Here is a 23100-nt window from a genome sequence, read left to right on the forward strand (position 1 = left end):
AACTAATAATAAAAAAAATCCTTTTTATTGTTTTAAGTTGGGTACTTTTTTTGGAGGAGCAATTTTTTTTTCATTTTTTAAGAAAAATTTTAATAAAAAAAATTAATTGAAGTATAGTTAACATATTAGTTTCAGGTGTACAATACAGTGACTAGATAATTATATACATTACAAAATGCTCACTATGGAAGTGTAATTACTCTGTCACCATCACAAAATTATTATAATATTACTGATTATATTCCCTATCCTATACTTTTCAACCTGTGACATTTATTTTATAACGGGAAGTTTGTACCTCTTAATCTCCTCCCCTTTTTCATCTATCTGTCCACTTACCTCCCCTCTATAAACCACCTATACGTTCTCTGTATTTATGAGTCTATTTCCTTTTTACTGTTATTTGTTTTGTTTTTTAGATTCCATATATAAGTGACATCACTTGGTATTTGTCTTTGTCTAACTTATTTCACTTAGCATAATATGAGGGGGAAGTTTTAAAAAAACATTAGTATTGAGTATATAAGAATATTCATTTTATCAGGTAACTATGTTTCACTGGCCTTTACTACAGGCCATCATATTTAATGTGGATATTATTTGAGTACTATTATACTCATTCATATATAACAATACTCCTAATAATATTTAACTACTAATAGTATTTAGTATCAAATACAATGACAGATTAAAAAATGGTTTCTTGTGAAAATAAAATCACCTCTGGCAGCACCAGAAAAAGAAGCTTAAGGAGGGTTGAAAGAAGAAGGGGGATGATGAGTAGGTAGAGAAGGAGAGAAACCTCCCAATTTAAACTTATTTCCAAACTGGCCTTGATTTGGAAAGTACTGCAAGTCACTAGGCAAAATTTATTATACCTTCCCCCCCTATTCTCTATCGTGGAAATGGAGCAGGGAAGCACAAGGGGCAGTAAATACAAATTTCAGTTACAAGTAATAAATGCTAGCTATCTTAAAATGGTCCAGGTACAGTGTCCTTAAAAAAGGCAGAAGAAATCTTGAAATGACTGATCAGTGCTCAACAACTGTTACATTAATTCTTAGAAACCTGACCAATCGCACACAAAAAATTTACAAAGGATATCTGTTTCATTAAAAACACAGCAATAAAAACATTAACCATCTTGATTTTCAAATAAAAGATAAAACAAGTATCTTTCTTTCTTTAATGAATAAGACAGTTGGACAAAGTACAGACATCAAGAAATATATACATCTTAAAAAAAAAAATCATCTATAATGTCTGAACTGTCATGTTTTCATTTCTGTGATATGCAATATTCCTGTTCTTTCTTACCATTAAGGTATTACCAAGGTTCCCCTGGATTTTAAGTCACTAGTGTTAAAAAAAAAAAAAAAAATCATGTAAATAATATATTAAATTTTTAATGACAATGCATCTCAAAATACCTGCACCAATCATGGTGATTGGAGATTCAATATATATCCATTCATCAGTGTATATTCCAGAATGAACAAAGATAAGTCCATCAAAATGAGCTTCTTGTACCCCACCAAGGGCATCTTCAATTGTATCATAATACTACAAAAAAAAATAAAAGCATCAGTACAGAACTGAAAGATTGCCATCTTAAGTCTTGTAAAAATACAAATCAAACATACCAACATATTTTCTCTTCCTTTATATCTTGCAGGATTACTGTAGAAATGTTCAGCAAATCCTGGCTTTACATGTGCACCTTTATACTAAAATGTCAAAAAGAAAACAAACAAAAAACCCAGAAACATTAACTACTAATATAAACATTATATTCTAAATTAATTTCGTATTGTATATTTTTTATTAAATATAAAAAAGGTTTTAATTATTCTAATTTTCTGTTGCATAGTGCAATGTAAATTCTGAAACAGCTTATGACTCAGTAATATCCAGTAAGAAAGGACAAAATTTGCTAATCTCAGCACTACTGATATTTTGGGACAGATAATTCTTTGTTGTGGGGTTGTCCTGTGCACCACTGTTAAAATATTTAGCAGCATCCCTGGCCTCTACCCACTAGATACCAGTAGAATCCTCTTCTCCAGTGTGACAACCAAAAAGGTCTCCAGACATTGCCAAATGTCTCCTGTGGAGCAAAACCATCCCCACCTGAGAACCACTCATAAAAGACCATAGGAAAATTAAAGTAAATGTGAAACTTTAAAACAACTACTGAACACTAACAATTTAAGAAAAAGTTCAAAGAGATTCATATAAAGTATAACTGCTCTTGGGCTACTGATGCTTACTGCCACTGTTTAAATTATTAATAAATACATCAGCAGTTAAAAAAATTGTTGAATATTTTGTTGACTGATAAACATTCATTGCCTTAAAACCTATTCTTAAGTTTAAATAAATTTTTTAAAAAGAAACTTTTAGTTACAAATATAAATCAGTATTTTCCATTTATACTTCATACCAACTGCTGGAAACTCTCTTTCCAAGGATTTGGATGTTCATATTCTTCTGGATTAATCTGGTAGAATTTGCCAGGTTCAGGATGCATCATAGGGCGAGTATATTCGAAAACTTCCATGTATAATCGTTTCCTGAAGGAGAAAAGGAATGAAAGATTTCTTCATAAAATGTCCTTTAAAACAACTAGAAAGGGGCGCCTGGGTGGCTCAGTCAGTTAAGCAACCGACTTCGGCTTAGGTCATGATCTCACAGTCCGTGAGTTCGAGCCCCACGTCGGGCTCTGTGCTGACAGCTCAGAGCCTGGAGCCTGCTTCGGATTCTGTGTCTCCCTCTCTCTCTGCCCCTCCCCTGATCATGCTCTGTCTCTCTCTGTCTCAAAAATAAATTAAAAAAAACATTAAAAAAAAAATAAAAATAAAACAACTAGAAAAATTATCTGATGCTTTAAAACATATAAGAATATAAAAAACCAAAATTTTAAATGTAAAATGGTTTTTGGCTAAAATAATATAACTACATATAGGGACACCTGGGTGGCTCAGTTGGCTGAACATCTGACTTCAGCTCAGGTCATGATTTCACAGTTCACAAGTTTGAGCCCCACATCTGGCTCTGTGCTGACAGCTTAAAAACCTGGAGCCTGCTAAGGATTCTGTGTCTCCCTCTCTCTTTGCTCCCTCCCCACTCACTCTCTCTCAAAAATAAATAAACATTAAAAAACAATATGTAACTACATATAAAAAATAGTACACCTCCCAAAATAAGAAGTGTCAATTCTTCAAAATTTGCTTAGGGGAAAAAAGGCTACCCTTACTGTAAAAGGCTCATACGGTTATTATTTAAAAGGATAGCTTTTAGGTTGCCTGGGTGGCTTAGTCAGTTAAGCACCCAACTCTTGGTTTCGGCTCAGGTCATGATCTCATCATTTGTGAGATCAAGCCGGGCATCGGGCTCCACGCTGACAGTGCGTGGCCTGCTTGGGATTCTCTCTCTCCCTCTCTCTCTGCCCCTCCTCCACTCACACATGTGCATGCTCTCTCAAAATAAATAAATAAACTTTGAAAAAAATAATTAAAGGATGGCTTTCAGTGAAATACTGTGAACCTAATTAACTCTTTGTATATCTTTACATGTTATTATCAAGAGCCAACAAACCTCAGAAATGTACTGATAGTAACTATTATCACTTCCTGTAAAAATTGGTATTTTCTTGCAGTCTTTTTATCTACAGATAGTTTCATTTATTACAGTTATGATTATATAGCATATAAAATTCTGTATTCTGCTCTTTAAAAATTTTTTTAGAACATAGCATTTTACCATGTTAGTAGCAACTCTTGTAAAAATCACTATTAATTGCCTGTATCATCATCCTCCAAGTAGATGTTACATTATTAGTCCATTTCTTCTTGCTAGACATTTAGATTTCTAATTTTCCCTATTATTAACTGTGCCATTATGAAAAATTTGTACATAAGGAAAAAAAATTTCCAGAAGTGAATTACGTTGGTCAAAGGGCTCGTATACTTTAAGGCTCATAAATACAACTGTCAAACTCAGTGATGTTAACAGTTTTCCAAAAGTGATGTAACAAAATCTACACTCTCATTAAACTATCAGATTGAATTACCTGTTTTCTTTTTCTTAAAAAATTACCTATTTGAAATTAGACACAGTTCTATTTCTAAAAAGCTTAAATTTAAATGAACAACATTTCCCACAATCACTCAGTTGCTATTAACTGATAAACAGCACAGAAAGTACTTCATTTTTTGTTTTATAAATACCGCTTAGACCAACAACCTACATTTGTGATAAACAGGTAACATGGAATTTATAAGCATTCTAATGTTGTTCCAACTGTTTAATTTTAACTACCACCTCACACTTCAACTTCCCTACCATCTTTAGCATTTAGGGCAGCAAATAATATATCTCAAGATAATAAATAAATTTTCACTTACCACAAAATTGGATCATTAGCAAGCTCACTGAAGCGTTTACACACACAAGCTGCTCTACAAAGATCCTGTTCCAGCAAGTAAGAGAAGATTTTTAGAACCACTTCATCTGGCAGTTTCTCCTGAAGATACTGTTCAGCAGGTGCCGCTATAAAGAGATTAACAAACAGAATTTAAACTATTTATTGTGGTAGTGACAACTTTCTCATTATGCAAAGAGCATTATTTTCATTTTATCTAATGAATAGCTTTTATTGTTTGATGACAATCATTTTATAAGCATTTTACTTTCATAGATAATATACACATTTACCTTCTTTTGTCCTAACTTAAGTATTCTTTCTTTTAGCTGTTATGTACCATTTCAGAAACTGGTTAAACACATAAAATGTATTATACAACAATTACAGTCAAAAGAGATCAGGTTCTCATGTTTATTCTATAGTATCACCTTTTCAATTCAAAATGTGCCATTAATCTATATTTAATAAAATTTTAATTTTTGCTATCAAACAAAATTAAAAAGAGTATTTAACTCTATCCCTTAGTTTTCCCAAAGGAAATACCAGATAGATCTTGTGATTTTCCAGATACTCTTGCACGTTTTGCACGATGACCAAAGTTTTCTGTAGTTGAAGTTGAGGCACCCTTCAAAAACAAAAGGAAAACTAATTAAGCAAATATTTTTACCATACGTAATCATTATTTCTAAAAAACGGTGACATTTCAGGGGCACCTGGGGAGCTCAGTCGGTTAAGCGTCCGACTTCGACCCAGGTCATGATCTCGCAGTTTTAGTTTGAGCCCCATGTCAGGCTGTGTGCTGACAGCTGGGAGCCTACAGCCTCCTTCAGATTCTGTCTCTCTCTCTCTCTCTGTCCCTCCCCCACTCATGCTGTCTCTCTCTCAAAAATAAATACACATTAAAAAAATTTCTTTTAAATGGTGACATTTCCCGTTTTGTTTCTTAACAATTCCTTCATTACAAAAAGAAAAGGAGTTCCATTTATTTACCTCCATACTGCTCTTTGTAGGACACGCTGTTCTTTTTGGCAAAAGAGTTTTTCTACGAAGTTGGTATGGACTATTTTGTGCACCAGGACCTGATTCTTCAGCAACCATATCTGCAGGTACATCATCATCTGTTACAAAAAAAAGCAATATGAAAAATGACACCCATTTTTTAAAAAAAGCTCTATGGATGCAGTATACTTTTAAGAAGCTTCATAAATTTGATAGGGGGAGAAGGGGTAGGTACAACTTTTATATAAAATTCCAGCCAACTGGACAAACATCTGAAAGAAATGCTAGACTTCTAGTTCATTTCTTACTTCAAAACAAATTCCAAAATAGAGCATGTATTCAAGTACAAAAAAATCTATCACTAAAAGAAACCAAAGGTAATTATTTTTTGTAATGTTAAAGCGGAGAAGAAGTAGAACACAAAATCTGGAAGGCATTTAAAAAAAAGGTGAGGAGCATGTTCACTAGATGAGGAATGGGAAGACTTACTAATACATGATTATAGCCCAAGTAGGGTGAGAAGAGTAGCCTGGCAAGAGGTGTCAGAATCAAAGTGGGATGAGGAGGGTGTCCATGCAGAGGGACGGCTAAGTGGAGGGTGGGTATCACATATCAAGTAGGATGAAAACAACATTTTGCAGGCGGTGGTCTGGCATAGGGTGCTAGAGCTCAACAGGGTAAGGAAGCTTGTGTGGGAGAAGGGGTGGCCTGAAATGGAGAGTCAGAGCAAGAGCAAGGAGAGAAGGGCATACAGGAAAAGGGATGGTGGAAGTGGAAGATTGGCTGCATACAACAGAGGGATTCATCAAATAATTAAACAATAATGGAAGCCAGGTTTCTGTCAGAGAAGAGAGTTAAATTATAAAAAGAAAACTAGAATAAGAACTTGGGTGTTAAGACTGGAATTGGAGGTTATCAATGTGAACTCATGGTTTCTAATACATAAATACATATGTAAATGTTTGGATGTGGATAAATGTACCTGCGTATATTTCCTAGCTCTGTCCACTGACAGAACCTAGAAAGCAGTTGACACTCCAGTACCAATGAGTATGACTAACATTTGGATCTTGGCTTCTGATAACTTTTTATAAAAAGGATAAGGGCTCCTTGGAGAAATGGCTGATTTTAGGTCGTTGGAAATTATAAAACAAGCCTGGAATATCTTGTGGCAGAGAAAAGAAAATGCTCAAAGAATGATGAAGATGTGTCAAAAAGACACAGAGGTCAGCTTAAATGATCACTCACTAGCAAAATTATGTTGGAACATCAAAATTCATAATGACAGTAAAAGTATTATAATCCAATGAATAGAAAGCAACCCATAAATTCATATTGCTAGAGATAAATAATTAACTTTAAAGTTTGATATGGAATGGCACGTTTGAGTACCTCCCCCCAAATACTTATTAAGTAGAAAGGGAAAAATAGTAACTCGATAGCAGAGATGCCCATCAGACACTGCCTTAATCAAGTGATCAACATGACTATCATCAGTAGGACAAACTGAAACTGTGTGCCACCTGATAGCATACAACATGATCACAACTGCTATGATAAAGATATATATCCTAAATTTAATTTGAGGAAACCTCAAACAAGCTCAATTTGTTCTAATTTGTTTTGAATAATCTTCAAAATTGTCAAAGTCATGAAAGTCAAGCAAAGTCTAAGGAATTGTTCCAGGTTGAAGAATACGGAAGAGATATGGCAACTAACATGGTTCTGAACTGGATCCTTTTGCTAAAAATTTGCCATTATGACAATTAGTGAAACTTGAATGGGAGTTAAAAGATTAGAAGGTAGTAATGGGTCAATGTTAACTTTCAGATTTTAATAGCTGTAGTACAGTGATTTAGGAGAATATCCTTGTTTGTAGGAAACAGACACCCTAACGTATTAGGAGGTAGCAGGATAACAGGCTGGCAACTTACTTTTGTGGGGGTTCAGAAGGAAAAAACCTTCCTTGTATTATACTCTTAACTTTAAGTACGAATTGTTTAAAAAAAAAAAAAAAAAAGAGGCTAATAGAGGCACCTGAGTGGCTCAATCAGATGAACGTCCAACTTTAGCTCAGGTCATGACCTCACCCTTCATGAGTTCAAGCTCTGTATTGGGCTCACTGCTTGTCAGTTCAGAGCCTGGAGCCTGCTTCAGATTCTATGTCTCCTTCTCTCTTTCTGCCCCTCCCCAACTTGTTCTTTCTTTCTCTCTCTCTCTCTCTCCACCTCCCCCCAAATAAACATATTGATTTTTTTTAGAGCTAATCAATTTGAGTAATATATAAAAAGTTTTAAAATTCTGCTTGGAAAATTAACACCACAAACATAATCAAGAAGCAACCTATTAGGAAAAAAATTTTTACAATACATGTCACAGAAGGGTAATTTCCTTATTTTATCTGCATGCCTACAAATCAATGGAAAAGAAACAATTCAATAGAAAATCAGGCCAAGGACATGAATAGACAAGACAGAATTAAGTTTAAATGCTAATAAAAATGACGAGATTAAAAAAAAATGTTTATATATTTTGAAAGAGAGAGCATGCACGAGAGAGAGAGAGAGAGAGAGAGAGAGAGAGAGAGAGAGTGTGTGCAAGCGCACAAGGGGGATGGCCAAAGAGAGGGGGAGAGAGAGAATCCCAAGAATTGTGGGGCTCCATCTCACAAACCATGAAATCATGACATGAGCTGAAATCAAGAGCTGGATGTTTAACCCATTGAGCCACCCAGGTGCCCTGACAATGAGATTTTTTACGTGGCAAGTTATCAAATATCAAAAAGTGTGATCAAATACTAGTATCATTAAAGTATAGTATGAGGGAAAAAAGATTCCTAAATGCTTTAAGGAGAGCAGTTTGGCAATTGCTATTATTAATAAGGAATTCCATTTCTGTGAACTGATTCTGCAACTATATTCACACATATGGGAAAAGTAGTATGTACCAAGATATTCACTGCAGTTGTTTATAATACTGCGGGATAACAATCAAAATGTTCATCAATACTGTTAAATAAACTTTGGTACAGCTATACAATAGACTATTATGCGGTCATTACAAAATACAAAGCAAGGACGGGGCTCCTAGGTGGCTCAGTCAGTTGAGTGTCCGACTTCGGTTCAGATCATGATCTCACGGTTCATGGGTTTGAGCCCCACACTGGGCTCACTGCTGACAGTGTGAAGCCTGCTTCAGATCCTCTGTTTCCCTGTCTCTCTACTCCTCCCCCACTCAGGCTAAGATAAACAAACATTAAAAAAAATTAGATTTTTGTACAATTACGGAAGTTGTTTCAGGTTCTAAGCCATATGCCTAGGTTTTAGTGCTAGCTCTATTTTGAAAATGCCTAAGACCACATATCTCCCATGCCCATATATGCACTAAAACTCCAACCCAGATCCCTTAGGACATATAGTCCAGAACCAAAAAGTCCCTGTGCTATTTTATACAATAGCACCTACTCCTACTTACTGCTTTGATTTGACTTCTCTCATTTCTGGCTTCTTCTTTCCTTCTTTAGAGCTTAACTACGCATTTACATTTCTGTCCTTGTTTTGTGTTACATTTCTGTATGTTTGTGGTAGGTATGCATGTGGGGATAATATCTCTATCACCCTGGTTATAATGCTGCTAGCAATCAGTTTCTACAACACTCAAAAAAGTACATTCTCAAAACTTTTCATCCTATACAACCTTCTTCTCTCTCACCCCACTCCTATTCCTGTTTAAAATCGATAGATCTTGGGGCACCTGGGTGGTTCAGATGGTTGAGTGTCCAACTCCTGATTTCAGCTCAGGTCATGATCCCAAGATCATGGGAACTGAGCCCTGAATTGGGCTCCAGGCTAAGCGTGGAGCCTGCTTGAGGTTCCCTCTCTCCCCGCCTCTGCCCCTCTTTCCCACTCGTGCCTTCTCTCTAAAAACAAACAAAAACCCTCAAATCTATAGATCTTATTATTACAGATACCTAACTCACTCACCCATCCTGCCCTGGAATCCTTTCCTTCTCACCATCAACACAGCAAATATTAAAGACTAAAAAGTAAGGAATTCAGAGGTACTAACAGAAAGAAAAGGTGTTGGTTAACTCAGCTGCACCCAGAAGTTCACACCAAACAGATACACAAAGCTACATAATTTGAATTGTGTAATGGCATAGTAACCTCAACTTCCTATCTGTAAACACTGTCTTGTTCTAAAGCACTCAAAGCTCAGTTCTAAAAGAACTGTTATTGATTCTTATTTGTGCTGAGGTAAAGAATCTGTGCTAAATTTCTATATAGTTCTCATAATAAATTACCACTGACTGTTCTAAAAGGTATTTAAAAAGGGGTCATTCTGAAAAGATCACTTGGCCACTATTGCAATATGAAGCAAAGGAGAAAGATTAAAAAACAAAACAACTCTAGTCATTAGTATTCTCTTCATTTTTTGAATTCCTGTAGTACTGTATAATTATCTGCAGTAGTGCGTAAGTACCATATATTCTTTGCAATATCATAGCTACTTTAAGTTATTATTTACTTTTTTGGTATATGCCATATTTTCTTGACAAAAATATAAGCTTTGATGGCCAGATCTCTCATTTATATTCTTTCTCAGTATCTACTTTGTTGTCCAGTAGGTACTCAAAAAAATGTTGATTCACATCTATGGAGAACCTCTTCAATTCAAGGAGTTTTCCCCAAAAACCATCCCTAGTGGTGAACTATGATGACCTTAGATACTACTTTACAGAAAATAAAAATCTGGACAGGAACTGCTTCATGTCTTTCTACCTTCAACTCCAATGAACTTATATACATGCACATGTATGATTTTTTGTTCCCTCCTAAAATTATGAAGTATTCCCAAGATAGATTTGGCACATATGAAGCAAATAAACAAAAATTTTGTTAAATAAATAAATGAAACAATGAATAAAGTGAACGATCAATGGTAACTGCCATACTAGCTCCAATCCAAGAATCAAGAAATCATAAAATATTATTTATGGCTTTGTTCCAACAACGAAGTCTAAAAGCAAGCCCTCAAAATAATATTTTGTTGAAAAAATTTTAACTTTATAGTTTCACTTTTACACCTAGTATTAGAATGTCCATATTTAAATGCGAGCTGTAATCTAAAACTAAAAAAAAAATCTCAATACAAAAAATGCTCAATTTCAACCATAATTTACAGAAAACATAATTTTCAGTTAGGAAATGTTCTCAACCAGAGAGGTCTAATAGAAACAGAATGTGATTCATATATGTAAATTTTTTTAAAGTTTATTTTTTTAGTAATCTCTTTACCCAACATGGGGCTCAAACTCACAACCCTGAGATCAAGAGTCACGTGCTCTTCTGACTGAGCCAACCAAGCACCCCCCACACATGTAATTTTTCATATTATAGTAGCTGTATTTGAAAAAAAAAAGTGAAATTAATTCTAATGTAATTTAACCAGATATCTAAAATGTATTTCAACATTTAACCAATATAAAATTGAGATATTTTACATTCTTTTTTCATACCAAATCTTTGAAAATCAGTACTTATTTTTACCACATTTATTTTCAGACATGCCTTATATCAAGTGCTCAACGGTCACATGTGACTAGTGACTACCCAAATTGGATAGTGTACACATCCACACATTTTATTAAGACCTTATCAGTGCTCAAAAAGATAATAGTGTGCAATTTAAAGGGATGCTTACACACACACACACACACACAGATTTAATTTTATAATTTTTAGATTTTACTGTAAACCCTACATTAATATACCAGAGTCTTCACTATTAATAGGAACCAAGGTTTAAGCAAAGCCTTCTGGAAAATAAGCACATTTCTTTCTTTAGCTAAAAAATAATCTTTGAAATCTTTGATATTAAATACATTGAAAATTTATATTAGGATTTATTACCAACAAAAGAAGGGACTTAAGTCTATACATTCTGAAACTAGAAGAATACCTTAATTTTTACATACTTAACTATCTTAAAGGTTTACAAAAAAACTGTATTACTGCTTGGATGGGGTTCAAAATCTATACACTAGGTTATACACTAACCTAAAGTTAGAGTTTATGGAAATTAATTTACAGTGGTTTCCAACCCCCCACAAATATTATACATATTCCACATTACTTACCCATAGCCACAGATCAGATTGGAAACTTAAGCAAATCTGTGCTAGTAACTGTGTGTTTAGAAACAGCTCCCAGTTTCACATTGTAAAGAACCACACTTGACAACTGTTTCTAACACAGTTGCAAACTACCACAGCTTTTTCCAACTACTAAAAAAATCCACTGAATAAACTGAAATCAAGATAAAATTCATTTAAAATGTTTTTAAATATTTTACTTAAAACTTAAGCATTTTACTTAATTTTTCTTAAATATTTTAAGGTAGAGAGTCCAGAAATAAAGTAATAATATGTAATTATTCAAGATATTATTACATATTCCATTCACATATTCAGTTATTAATTACACACATATACACACACTTCTGAATTTCCAAAACAACATGAACTATAGGGATTATCTAAGACTGGTAAAAGAAAAAATATTTACACTTTGACCACTGAATAATCATCTTTAGAAGCCACTTCTTTGATATTATCAACACTTACTGAAAACTCAAACAAGGCTTCATTTCAACAGAAAAAATTTAGACCAACTCATTCTAAACTGCCGGACATAAAGTGTGTTCAACAAATATTTGCTGAATAAATGTAGAATGAATGAACGAATGTGCCATGTACCGTATGAGTTACTGGTGAGACAAGAGCAACCATTAATTCTTTCAATGTCTGGTAGAATTTACCAGTGGAGCAGTCTGGTCCTGGGCTTTTGTTTGCTGGGAGGTTTTTGATTATTGAGTCAATCTCCCTACTGTAATTCATCTGTTCAAATTTCCTACTTCATCATGATTCAGTCTTGGTAGGTTGTATATTTCTAGGAATTTATCCATTTCTTCTAGGTTGTCCAATTTGTTGGCATACAACTTCATTCTAATCTTCCAATCCTAAAACAAACAAAAAAAAACCTCTCCCAATCTTTTGTATTTCTGTGCTCTCAGTTGTAATATTTCCTCTTTCATTTTTTATTTTATTTGTGTCCTATTTCCTTTTGTCTTGGTGAGTGTAGCTAAGGTTTGTCAATTTTGTTACCTTTTCAAAGAACCAATTCTTAGTTTCCTTAATCTTCTCTATTGTCTTTTGACTCTCTATTTTATTAATTTCTGCTCTAATCTTTGTTATTCTCTTCCTTGTATTAAATTTGGGTTTTTTTTCTCTTCCTAGTTCCTTGAAATATAAAGTTGTCTCAGACTTTCTTGTTTCTTGAGATAGACATTTATTGCCACAAACTTTCCTTCTGAACTGCTCTTGCTGCATGCCACATATTTGTCTGTCACAGTTCCATTTTTTTTGTCTCAAGGTATTTTTTGATTTCTCTTTTGATTTCTTCTTTGACCCACTGGTTGTTCGGTAGCATACTATTTAATCTCCACAAATTTGTGAATTCTCTGGTCTTCTTTGTATAATTAATTTTCTAGTTGCATACTATTATGGTTGGAAAAGATGCCTGATATGATTTCAATTCTCTTAAATTTATTAAGACTTTTTTTGTGGCCTAACATAATCTATTTTGGAAAATGAGTCTCTTGTAAGGCAGCATATGATGGGTCTTCTTCCTTTTATGATGGGTTCTTGTTATGTTCTACCAAGCATTCAAAGATTTAATATCAATTTTTCTAACCTCTTCCAAAAATAGAAGAGGACAAAACTCTTCCAAAGTCAAGGCAGACATTATCTTGATAGCAAAACCAGACAAGGATGCCACAAGAAAATTATTGGCCAATATCCCTGATGAACATAAATATAAAAATCCTCAATGAAATATCAGCAAACTGAATTCGACAATACATTAAAAGGAGCAGACACCATGATCAAGTGGGATTTATTCCAGGGATGCAAGAAGGCCTAACAGCTACACATCAGTCAATGTGATACACCACGTTAACAAAATAAAAGAAAAAAATCATATGATCATCTCAATAGATGCAGAAAGGGCATCTGACAAAATTCAACAACCATTTACGATAAAAACTCTCAGCCAAGTGGGTATAGGGAACATACCTCAGTAAAGGTCATATAAGATAAACCCACAGCTAACATACTCAACGGTGAAAAACTAAATGCTTTTCCTCTAAAAACCAGGAACAACAAGACCAATATGCTCACTCTTGCCACGTTATTCAAGACAGTATTGGAAATCCTAGCCAGAGTAATCAGGTAAGACAAATAAAGGCATCCAAATTGGAAAGGAGGAAGTAAAACTGTCACTATTTACAGGTGACATATTATATATACAAGACCCTAAAAACATCAAGAAATTGTTAGAATAAATTCAATAAAGTTGCAGGATACAAAGTCAATACACAAAAATTTGTTGCATACATGAAGAATTAACTATTAGAAATTAAAAAGAAAACCCATTTACAAATGCACAAAAACAAAAAAATACCCAGGAATAAATTTAATTAAGGAGGTAAAAGACCTATATACTAAAAACTAGAAGACATTAATGAAATTGAAGACACAAATAAATGGGAAGATATTCTGTACTCATGCATTGGAAAAATTAGTACTGTTAAAATGTCCATACTACTCAAAGCAATATACAGATTCAACACAATCCCTTTCATAATCCCAATGGTATTTTTCATAGAAACAGAACAAACAATTCTAAAATTTGTATGGAACGATAAAAGACCCTGAATAGCCAGAGCAATCTTGAAAGAGGAGAACAAAGCTGGAGAACCCAGATTTCAAAATATATTACAAAGACATAGTAATTAAAACAGTATTACATTGGCATAAAAAGACACATAGATCAATGGAACAGAATAAAGGGCCCAGAAATATACCCACACATATAAGGTCAATTAATTTACAACAAAGGAGCCAAGAATACACAATGCAGATAGGACACAATAAACAATGTTGGAAACACTGGACAGCCAAATACAAAAGAATGAAACTGAACTACTAGCTTACACTACACACAAAAATAAACTCAAAGTGGATTAAAAACTTCAAACCGTAAAATTCCTAGAAGATAACATAGGCAATAAACTCCTTGACACAGGTCCTGGCAATGATTTTTTGAATTTGACACCCAAGGCAAATCAACAAAAGCAAAAATAAACAAATGGGACTACTTCATAACTAAAAAGCTTCTGCACAGCAAAGGGAACAACAAAATGAAAAGACAACCTATTGAATGGAATAAAATATTTGTAAATCATGTATCTGATAAACAACTAATATACAAAATATACAGAGAATTCCTACAACTCAACAGCAAAACAAAAATGAAACCCTAACAATCCAATTTAAAAAATAGGCAGTAAATTAGAATAGACATTCTCCCAAAGACCTACAGAAGGCCAACAGATACATGAAAAGATGTCAACATTTATAATCATTGGGGATGCAAATCAAAAGGGATATCACCTCACACGTGTTAGAATGGCTATTATCAAAAAGACTAGAATAACAAGTGTTGGCGATGTAGAGAAAAGGATCTCTGGGGTGCCTGGGTGGATCAGTCAGTTAAGCAAGTGAGGTTAAGCATCTGACTCTTGACTTCAGCTCAGGTCATGATGTCAAGGGTTCATGACTTCAAGCACCACTGTCAGTGCAGAACCTGCTTGGGATTCTCTCTCTGCCTCTTCCCCACCCATTCACACTTGCTTACTCTCTCAAAATAAATAAATAAACTTAAAAAAAAAAAACCCAAAAGGATCTCTTGGCCACTTCTGGTGGGAATGTAAACTGGTACAACCACTATAGAAAAAAGTATAGAGTTTCCTTAAAAAGTTAAAAGTAGAACTACCATATGATCCAGCAATTCCACTTCTGGGTATTTACCTGAAGAAAACAAAAACACTAACCTGAAAAGATGTATACACCTCCCACCCCATATTCACTGCAGCATTATTTACAACGGCCAATATACAGAAACAACCTAAGTGTCCACTGATTGATGAATCGATGAAAAAATTGTATATATACACAATAGAATATTATTCAGCCATAAAAAAGGATGAAATCTTGCCATTTGTGGAAACACAGATGGATCCTGAAGGCACTACGCTAAGTGATGTAAGTCAGATGAAGAAAAGATAACTACCATATGATCTCTCTTACATGTGGAATCTAAAAGAAAATAAAAAACTCCAAACACAAAACCAACCCCCTGCCCTGAACACCAAGTTCATAAATACAGACAACAGAATGACAGTTGCTAGAGGTAGAGGGTGGATGGTGGGAGAAATAAACTTTTTGTCTCCAGGCTAAATAAGTCAAAAAAATAAATGAAATTTTAATTGAGAGAGAGAGAGAGAGAGAGAGAGAGAGAGAGGGAGAGGGAGGGAGGGAGGGAGAAAGATACATCTGAAGAAAGTAGCTCCAACATTGTTGGCAAACCATAAAAGGAAAAAAAAAAAAAAAAAGAAAGAAAGAATGAAATGAAACACAGCAACCAAAACAATATTGTACCTGCCATCCAGGAATTCAGGAGAGACGCAGACAACTAAATAGGCGATGACAATACAGTATGTCACATGCGGTTACAGGGATAAGCAGAAAGTACTATGGAAATATACAAGAATTATCTAATTCAATATTAGATGATGTTGGAGTAGGATACTGGGGTATCGGTGAAGGTTTCTTGAAAAAATTCCAAAATGAGACTGATGACAATTGGGAATTAGTCAAGCAGAAAGAATAGTGTGTGTCAAGACCTGAAGGTGCTCACCTCCAGCACAGGTCTCCAGGAACTACAAGTTGCTCCATATGGCTGTATCATGTAGTAGGGGCTGGATTATGAAGGGTGCTATAAACACTTTAAAGAATTTAGATGTTATCTTGAAGGTCAAGGATTGTTACTGAATATTTTTTTAAGTTTGTTTATTTATTTTGAGAGAGAGACAGACAGACCGACCGACCTAAGCAGGCTCCACACTGTCAACACAAAGCTTGATGGCAAGGCTCGAACTCATGAACCATGAGATCATGACCTGAGCCGGTCAGATGCTTAACCGACTGAGCCACCCAGGAGCCCCACCACTGAATGGTTTTAAATAGAGCAGCAAGCAACATGCTCTGATTTGTATTTTAGGAAGATTACTTAAACAGTGTAAAAACAACTGGAAATGGATGGTAATGGTGGTGGGAGACCAGTTTAGGATGCTATGGCAGAAATACAAATGAGAAGAGATAAACATGGCTTGAACTATGGTTAATAAAAAAGGAAGAAGTGAATAGATTTGAGATACATGCACAAGGTAAATTCATAAAACTTAATGAGTGAATGGATATGAGGGGCGGGTAGAGAAGAGGATGCAGCCAGGAGTAATACTGATTTGGGCAATCCAATGGATGGTGCCATGTACTAGGGCAAGGATCTTTGTGGACAAGCTAGGGATGGAATGGGGAGGAAAAGATGAGTTCAGGTTTGGGTTTTGAGTTTTGAGGTACTGTGGGACATACAAGTGGAGATTCTCAACAAAACTCAAGTTTCAATGAGTGATTTGAAGAAAGAATTTTATCACTTTGCAAATATACTATAGTAGGAGCAGAGAGTTACAAAGCATAGATTTAGCTATCCTTATTTACATACTATAATATAGACACTTGATACTAATGTGCTATCCAATCCTTGAGAAAAAGCTATATAATGTACAATGGATTGTTATCTATTGAGGTCAAAATTATCAATACCACATATAAAAAATATCTGTGGGTCCCAGAATTGACAAGAGTTCATAATTCTAGCTAGCTTGATGAAAAATAAAAGAATCTTTTTAAAGTTAGCAACTTTCATAAATTTTAAGTAGCTTTAAGTGGATTTAGACAATGATATTATTCAAAAGCAATATTACATCTAAAGTAGAAGCTGATATGACCAGGGAATCAAGTGAATCATTAATTTAAGATCAGAATGACCATGGCACCAAGTCAGCAATTAAGACAAACCTCATTAATTATGGGCTAATCTAGGATTCATGTAAGTCAGCAAATTTTAAAAACCTGTTAATTTTCAACTATTTGTTAGTCACAATGAATATAAAGACCTGCTTGATTCAGTAGGAAGCTACACATACAAACAACTGAATCACTATAATAACCACCATATTAAAGGCATACACAAGGTGTTAGGAAAATATGAGGTAGAGTACGTTAATCACCATATACACACAGCTTAAAAGAAAACAATTTAGCTTGTCCCTAATTTTATTTTCACATTAAATTTAGAAATTTTTAGAAATACTTTTTATTACTTTAGTTTTATAGAGAAGGAATACCAAGACCAGGAGAGTAAAGTATGAAAATCGAAATAAGAATAAGACTATTATAATCTAACAAGCATTAAATGCTTAACCTTTGTTGTCAACTCACTTGAGAAACCATTTTTCTGAAAGAAAGAAAATGGACCTCATGGAAGGGAGGGGAGGCAGAGCATCATCAGTTCTCTTTCTTTCATAGTTTTAAAGTTAGACCATAATTTCTAGAACTATATGATTTCTAGTAATGTTTTACAGATCAAGAGATTACCTGACAGGAAAGAATATTATCAGCCTGTTTTACTGACATTAAAGTTCAGGGAAATGCTGAAGGTTAGAAAGTTAGTAAGTGGAAGCAAAGTAAGTTTCAGCTCAATGGACTCTAAGTACAATCTTACGTATGTGCGTATGTATGTATGCATATATGTAATTTGAATGTCTGAAAAGTTTATTTTATAATATGAATAATGATAGTAATTGGACTAATAGTAGTAGCAGCAGTACCACTACTGCTACTAGTACTACCACTATTAGTGTACCTAATACTGAATACTTACATGTGGCAAACACCACTGTTTCAGATATTTTATACACATATAGGCATATCTCAAGAGATTTGCAGGTTTGGTTCCAGACCACTGCAATAAAGTGACTACCACAATAAAGCAAGTCAAATAAATTTCTAGTTTCACAGTGCATATAACAGCTATGTTTATACTATATTGTAGTCTGTTAGTTGTGTAATAGCATTATGTCTAAAAAAACAACATACATACTTAAGTTAAAAAATGTTTTATTGCAGGGGCGCCTGGGTGGCGCAGTCGGTTAAGCGTCTGACTTCAGCCAGGTCACGATCTCGCGGTCCGTGAGTTCGAGCCCCGCGTCAGGCTCTGGGCTGATGGCTCAGAGCCTGGAGCCTGTCTCCGATTCTGTGTCTCCCTCTCTCTCTGCCCCTCCCCCGTTCATGCTCTGTCTCTCTCTGTCCCAAAAATAAATAAACGTTGAAAAAAAATTTAAAAAAAAATGTTTTATTGCTAAAAAATGCTAACCATTAACTGAGCTTTCAGGAAGTCATAATCACTGATCACAGACGACCACCACAAAATAGTAAGTTCAAAATACTGCAAGAATTATCAGAACATGACACATACACACAAAAAGAGCAAAATGCTGTTAGAAAAATAGCACTGATAGACTTGCTTGATGCAGGGTTGCCACAAACCTTCAATTTGTAAAAAATGCAGTATCTGTAATATAAAGTGATGTGCAATAAAACACAGTATCCCTGGGGCGCCTGGGTGGCTCAGTGGGTTGGGCAGCCGACTTCGGCTCAGGTCATGATCTCGCGGTCCGTGAGTTCGAGCCCCGCGTCAGGCTCTGTGCTGACAGCTCAGACCCTGGAGCCTGTTTCAGATTCTGTGTCTCCCTCTCTCTGACCCTCCCCTGTTCATGCTCTGTCTCTCCCTGTCTCAAAAATAAATAAAACGTTAAAAAAATTAAAAGAAAAAAAAAACACAGTATCCCTGTTCTAAGTCACTAAATCACTGTATCAACTCTATGAGGAACATATTATTATTTAAGTTTACTTATTTACTTTAAGAGAGAGATAGAGAGTACATATGGGGGAGAGGCAGAGAGAGAAGGAAAGAGAGAATCCCAAGGAGGCTCTTGTGCTATCCCAAGTAGCCCCAACATGGGGCTCAACCCCACAAACCAGGAGATCATGACCTGACCAAGATCAAGGGTCAAACGTTCAATCAATTGAACCACTCACACACCCCATATATTACTTTTTTAAATGTTTATTTATTTTGAGAGAAAAAGAGAGTGCACGCGCGCGTGCGCGCGCGCGCGCGCGCGCGCACACACACACACACACACACAAGCAAGATGGGGGAGGAGGGGCAGACAAAGAGAAGAAGGTGAATCCCAAGCAGGGATCGCATGCTGTTAGCATGGAGCCTGACAGAAGGCTTGATCCCAGAACCATGAGATCATGACCTGAGCTGAAATCAAGAGTTGGACGCTTAAACATCTGAGCCACCTAGGCTCCCCTATGAGGAACATATTATTTTATTCCTAGTTTACAGAGAAGGAAACCAGTCAAGGAAAGGTTAAGCATTTTGCCCAAGGTTATGCGATATTAAGTAGCAGAGGCAGAATCTGAACTCAGACTAGCTCCAGAGCCCCATACTCTTAACCAGTGTACTATCTAAACACAAATTAGTCTTGGGACACCTGGGTGGCTCACTCGGTCAAGATTCCGACTTCGGCTCAGGTCATGATATCACGGTTTGTGAGTTCGAGCCCTGCATCAGGCTCTGTGCTAACAGTTCAGAGCCAGGAGCTGGTGTCAGATTCTGTGTCTCCCTCTCTCTGCCCCTCCCCTGCTCACACTCTGTCTCTCTCTCTCTCCCAAAAGAAAATAAAAACATTAAAAAAAGTAAAAATACATATATACATACAAATTAATCTTGATAAATATTACTGGATATACTTATTACTAGGAGTATTTATCATATAGAAGAGTATCATGAAATAAAACATATTCTTTTGGAAATGTTTACAGTATTAAAAAAAAATCATACTATTTCAGGTCTTTATTAAGTGTTAGTAAGTTAACATTTTATACAAAAACACCAAAACATATACGTCAGACCCTTTATTTTCATAATGGGCACCTCTTTAGATCTTTTTGTATTATAAATATCAATAATACTTGGATACAGTATAGTACAGTGATTAAAAATACAGACAGGGAAAACGGTACTTATTTGGCTTAGAATCTTGGCTTAGTCGCTAGCTCTACAATCATGGACAAATTCCTTACTCTGTCTGATTTTCAGTGCATCCATAAAATGGAAATAATGGTGCCTACCTCATAAAATGTTGTAAACATTAATACTTAACACAGTACCTGGTAGAGACATCCATAAATGAGATGGGATGCTGAAAGTTAGCCAGGTCCACTCAAAATATTCCAGTTAGAAGCCCTTTTAATATTATCCAATTCAGTCTTCAAAAAAAAAAAGCTGAAGTAGAAATAATAATTACTAGTACAAACTACCTATGATGGGTGTTCAGAGTAGTTCTTAAATAGCACAAAATATAATGTGAAATCCACAAATGCCATGGGCTGACCACAGAAAAAAATGAGTATATCCCCTTTAAAATATCATTCTGGGAGGCTATAAAATTATTCCAACAATCCTGCCACAACTGAAGTATTTGTTACACTCATTTTTTTTTATTATAAAAATATGTTCACTTAGGAAATGTAAAGAAAAACACAAAAGGGAAAAAAGTTACTGAAAAATCCCATCACTCAGAATTTTATTCCCATTAATGCTTTAGAATATTCCAGTTTTTTTCCCTATAAAATGATATAATTGAAATACTGTACATACTGCTTTGTATATCTTGCTTTTTAATTTTCACTGTACCATGAACATGAAGTATGTTTATAGGTCATGAAATTTTTTCTGAAACATGGCTATCAATGGCTACAGAATATAAATGTTCCATGATTTATTCCAACAGTCTCTTGTTAAATTTATTTAACTACTCCGCTCTTATTAAAGTTTCCATTTTCCTTGGCCATTTTTGTTAATTTTTTCAATTCAAGACAAAAATTCACCCTTTCAGGAAAGATAGGATTTTTGACATTAGCTTTATGTCATTCAGTGTCAAGTAAGATAACTTATTAATAATAACAGATATAAGCTGAAAAATAGTTGGTTTAGAGAGATTAACTTTCCAGTCAAACATCTAGTAAGCAGCAAGGCTGGGACTTGGTTCAGACACAGTCTTCTGTTCCATACCACCTCCCAAACAACAACATCAACAACATAATCGACACTACCCAGCCACCAGCACTAATAATGTGCAGTTAACATTTTATCAATGTGCCAGGTAGTGTGATCATTATTTTACATATATTATCTCCATCTCCTGTGAAGCAGAGCTAGTATTAGTGCAACTTAGACTATTCTGTTCCTAGGATATGCTTACATATGTATTTACATCTATGTGCCTTTATTCACTGTGTTCTTTCTGCTTACAATATCCGTCTCTTTTCTACTTACATAAGGTTATATAGTTTAGTGTTCTGTCAAGTCCCAAGTTCTCTATCTATAAAGCCTTTCCCAACTTTTCCATTTTTGGATTGCTTTCTAATTTTTTTTTTTTTTTAATGTTTATTTACTTTTGAGGAAGAGAGAGACAGAGTAGGATCGGGGAGGGCCAGAGAGAGAGGAAGACACAGAATCCGAAGCAGTCTCCTGGCCCTGAACTGTCAGCACAGAGCCTGATGCGGGGCTTGAACTCATGAATAGTGATAATGGGACCTGAGCTGAAGTCAGATGTTTAACCAATGGAGCCACCCAGGTGCCTCTTGTATTGCTTTCTAATTGCAACTTATAAAAAGTCAAATCAAGTGTAGAGTATTAGAAAGAAAACTACCTAGTTTTATCACTTTGGGCAAACCAATTAACCTCTCTATACCTCAATTCTTTGCCTGCAAACTGAGAGGGATGGACTTAGATCAGCAGTCTTCAAACTTCAGTACAGATGAGAATCATGTGGAGATCTTGTTAAAACACAATGCTGAGCTCCACCCTCAGTGTTTCTGAATCAGAAAGGAAAGAATGGGAGTAAGGATTTATACTGCCAACAAGTTCCAAGGGATCCTGCCTCTGCTGGGTCAGGAGTCACATTTTTGAGAATCAATGGGGCCACACACACAAAAAGTCTTTGAAAGCCAAGGTAAATGGTGTGGTAAAAAAAAAAAAAAAAAAAAAAAGGAAAATTTTCAATTAGAGTTGTAACATTTAATAAACCTTTTGTTAAGAGGTGGCTTAGGCAGCAATGTGCATATAAGAAACTAGGGTACAATAAAAAGACTCCTTCAATAATGGCAATAAACCAGAAAACCCTGGATTAAGGTGATGGTAGTAAAAAAGAGGAAAAAACAAACAAACCCAAATTGTGATTCAGTCACTCTTCTCTGATAAAGTTTTTGCAATTATCCAATGGAAAGCTGTATGTATACATACTACTATTATTTAGAAAACACAGCATGAAATCAGGAATAATTTTCTGCCACAGTAAAATCACTATAATATCAATAGGGATCTAATGTTCAAGTTACTTTCTTAGTACAGGTCAACTTTAAACTTTTTTTTTTTTTAATGTTTATTACTGAGAGACAGAGAGACAGAGCATGAGCAGGGGAGGGGCGGAGAGAGGAGGAGACACAGAATCCAAAGCAGGCTCCAGGCTCTGAGCTGTCAGCACAGAGCCTGACGCAGGGCTCGAACTCACAAACC

General features: G+C 35.1%; 1 protein-coding gene across 1 annotated transcript in view; it reads right to left on the reverse strand.

The window, feature by feature from the left end:
- FBXO11 (F-box protein 11) overlaps positions 1-23100 on the reverse strand; it is an 84253-nt gene that overhangs the window by 19942 nt on the left and 41211 nt on the right. The window contains exons 2-7 of the mRNA XM_045445971.1: positions 5417-5544; positions 4970-5051; positions 4407-4551; positions 2444-2573; positions 1644-1727; positions 1431-1563 (exon numbers count right to left, since the gene is read on the reverse strand). Coding sequence (XP_045301927.1) covers positions 1431-1563; positions 1644-1727; positions 2444-2573; positions 4407-4551; positions 4970-5051; positions 5417-5544 — 702 coding nt within the window. The remainder of the gene's footprint in view (positions 1-1430; positions 1564-1643; positions 1728-2443; positions 2574-4406; positions 4552-4969; positions 5052-5416; positions 5545-23100) is intronic.

Source organism: Leopardus geoffroyi, chromosome A3 (genome assembly GCF_018350155.1).
Source record: "Leopardus geoffroyi isolate Oge1 chromosome A3, O.geoffroyi_Oge1_pat1.0, whole genome shotgun sequence".
NCBI classification, from domain to species: domain Eukaryota; kingdom Metazoa; phylum Chordata; class Mammalia; order Carnivora; family Felidae; genus Leopardus; species Leopardus geoffroyi.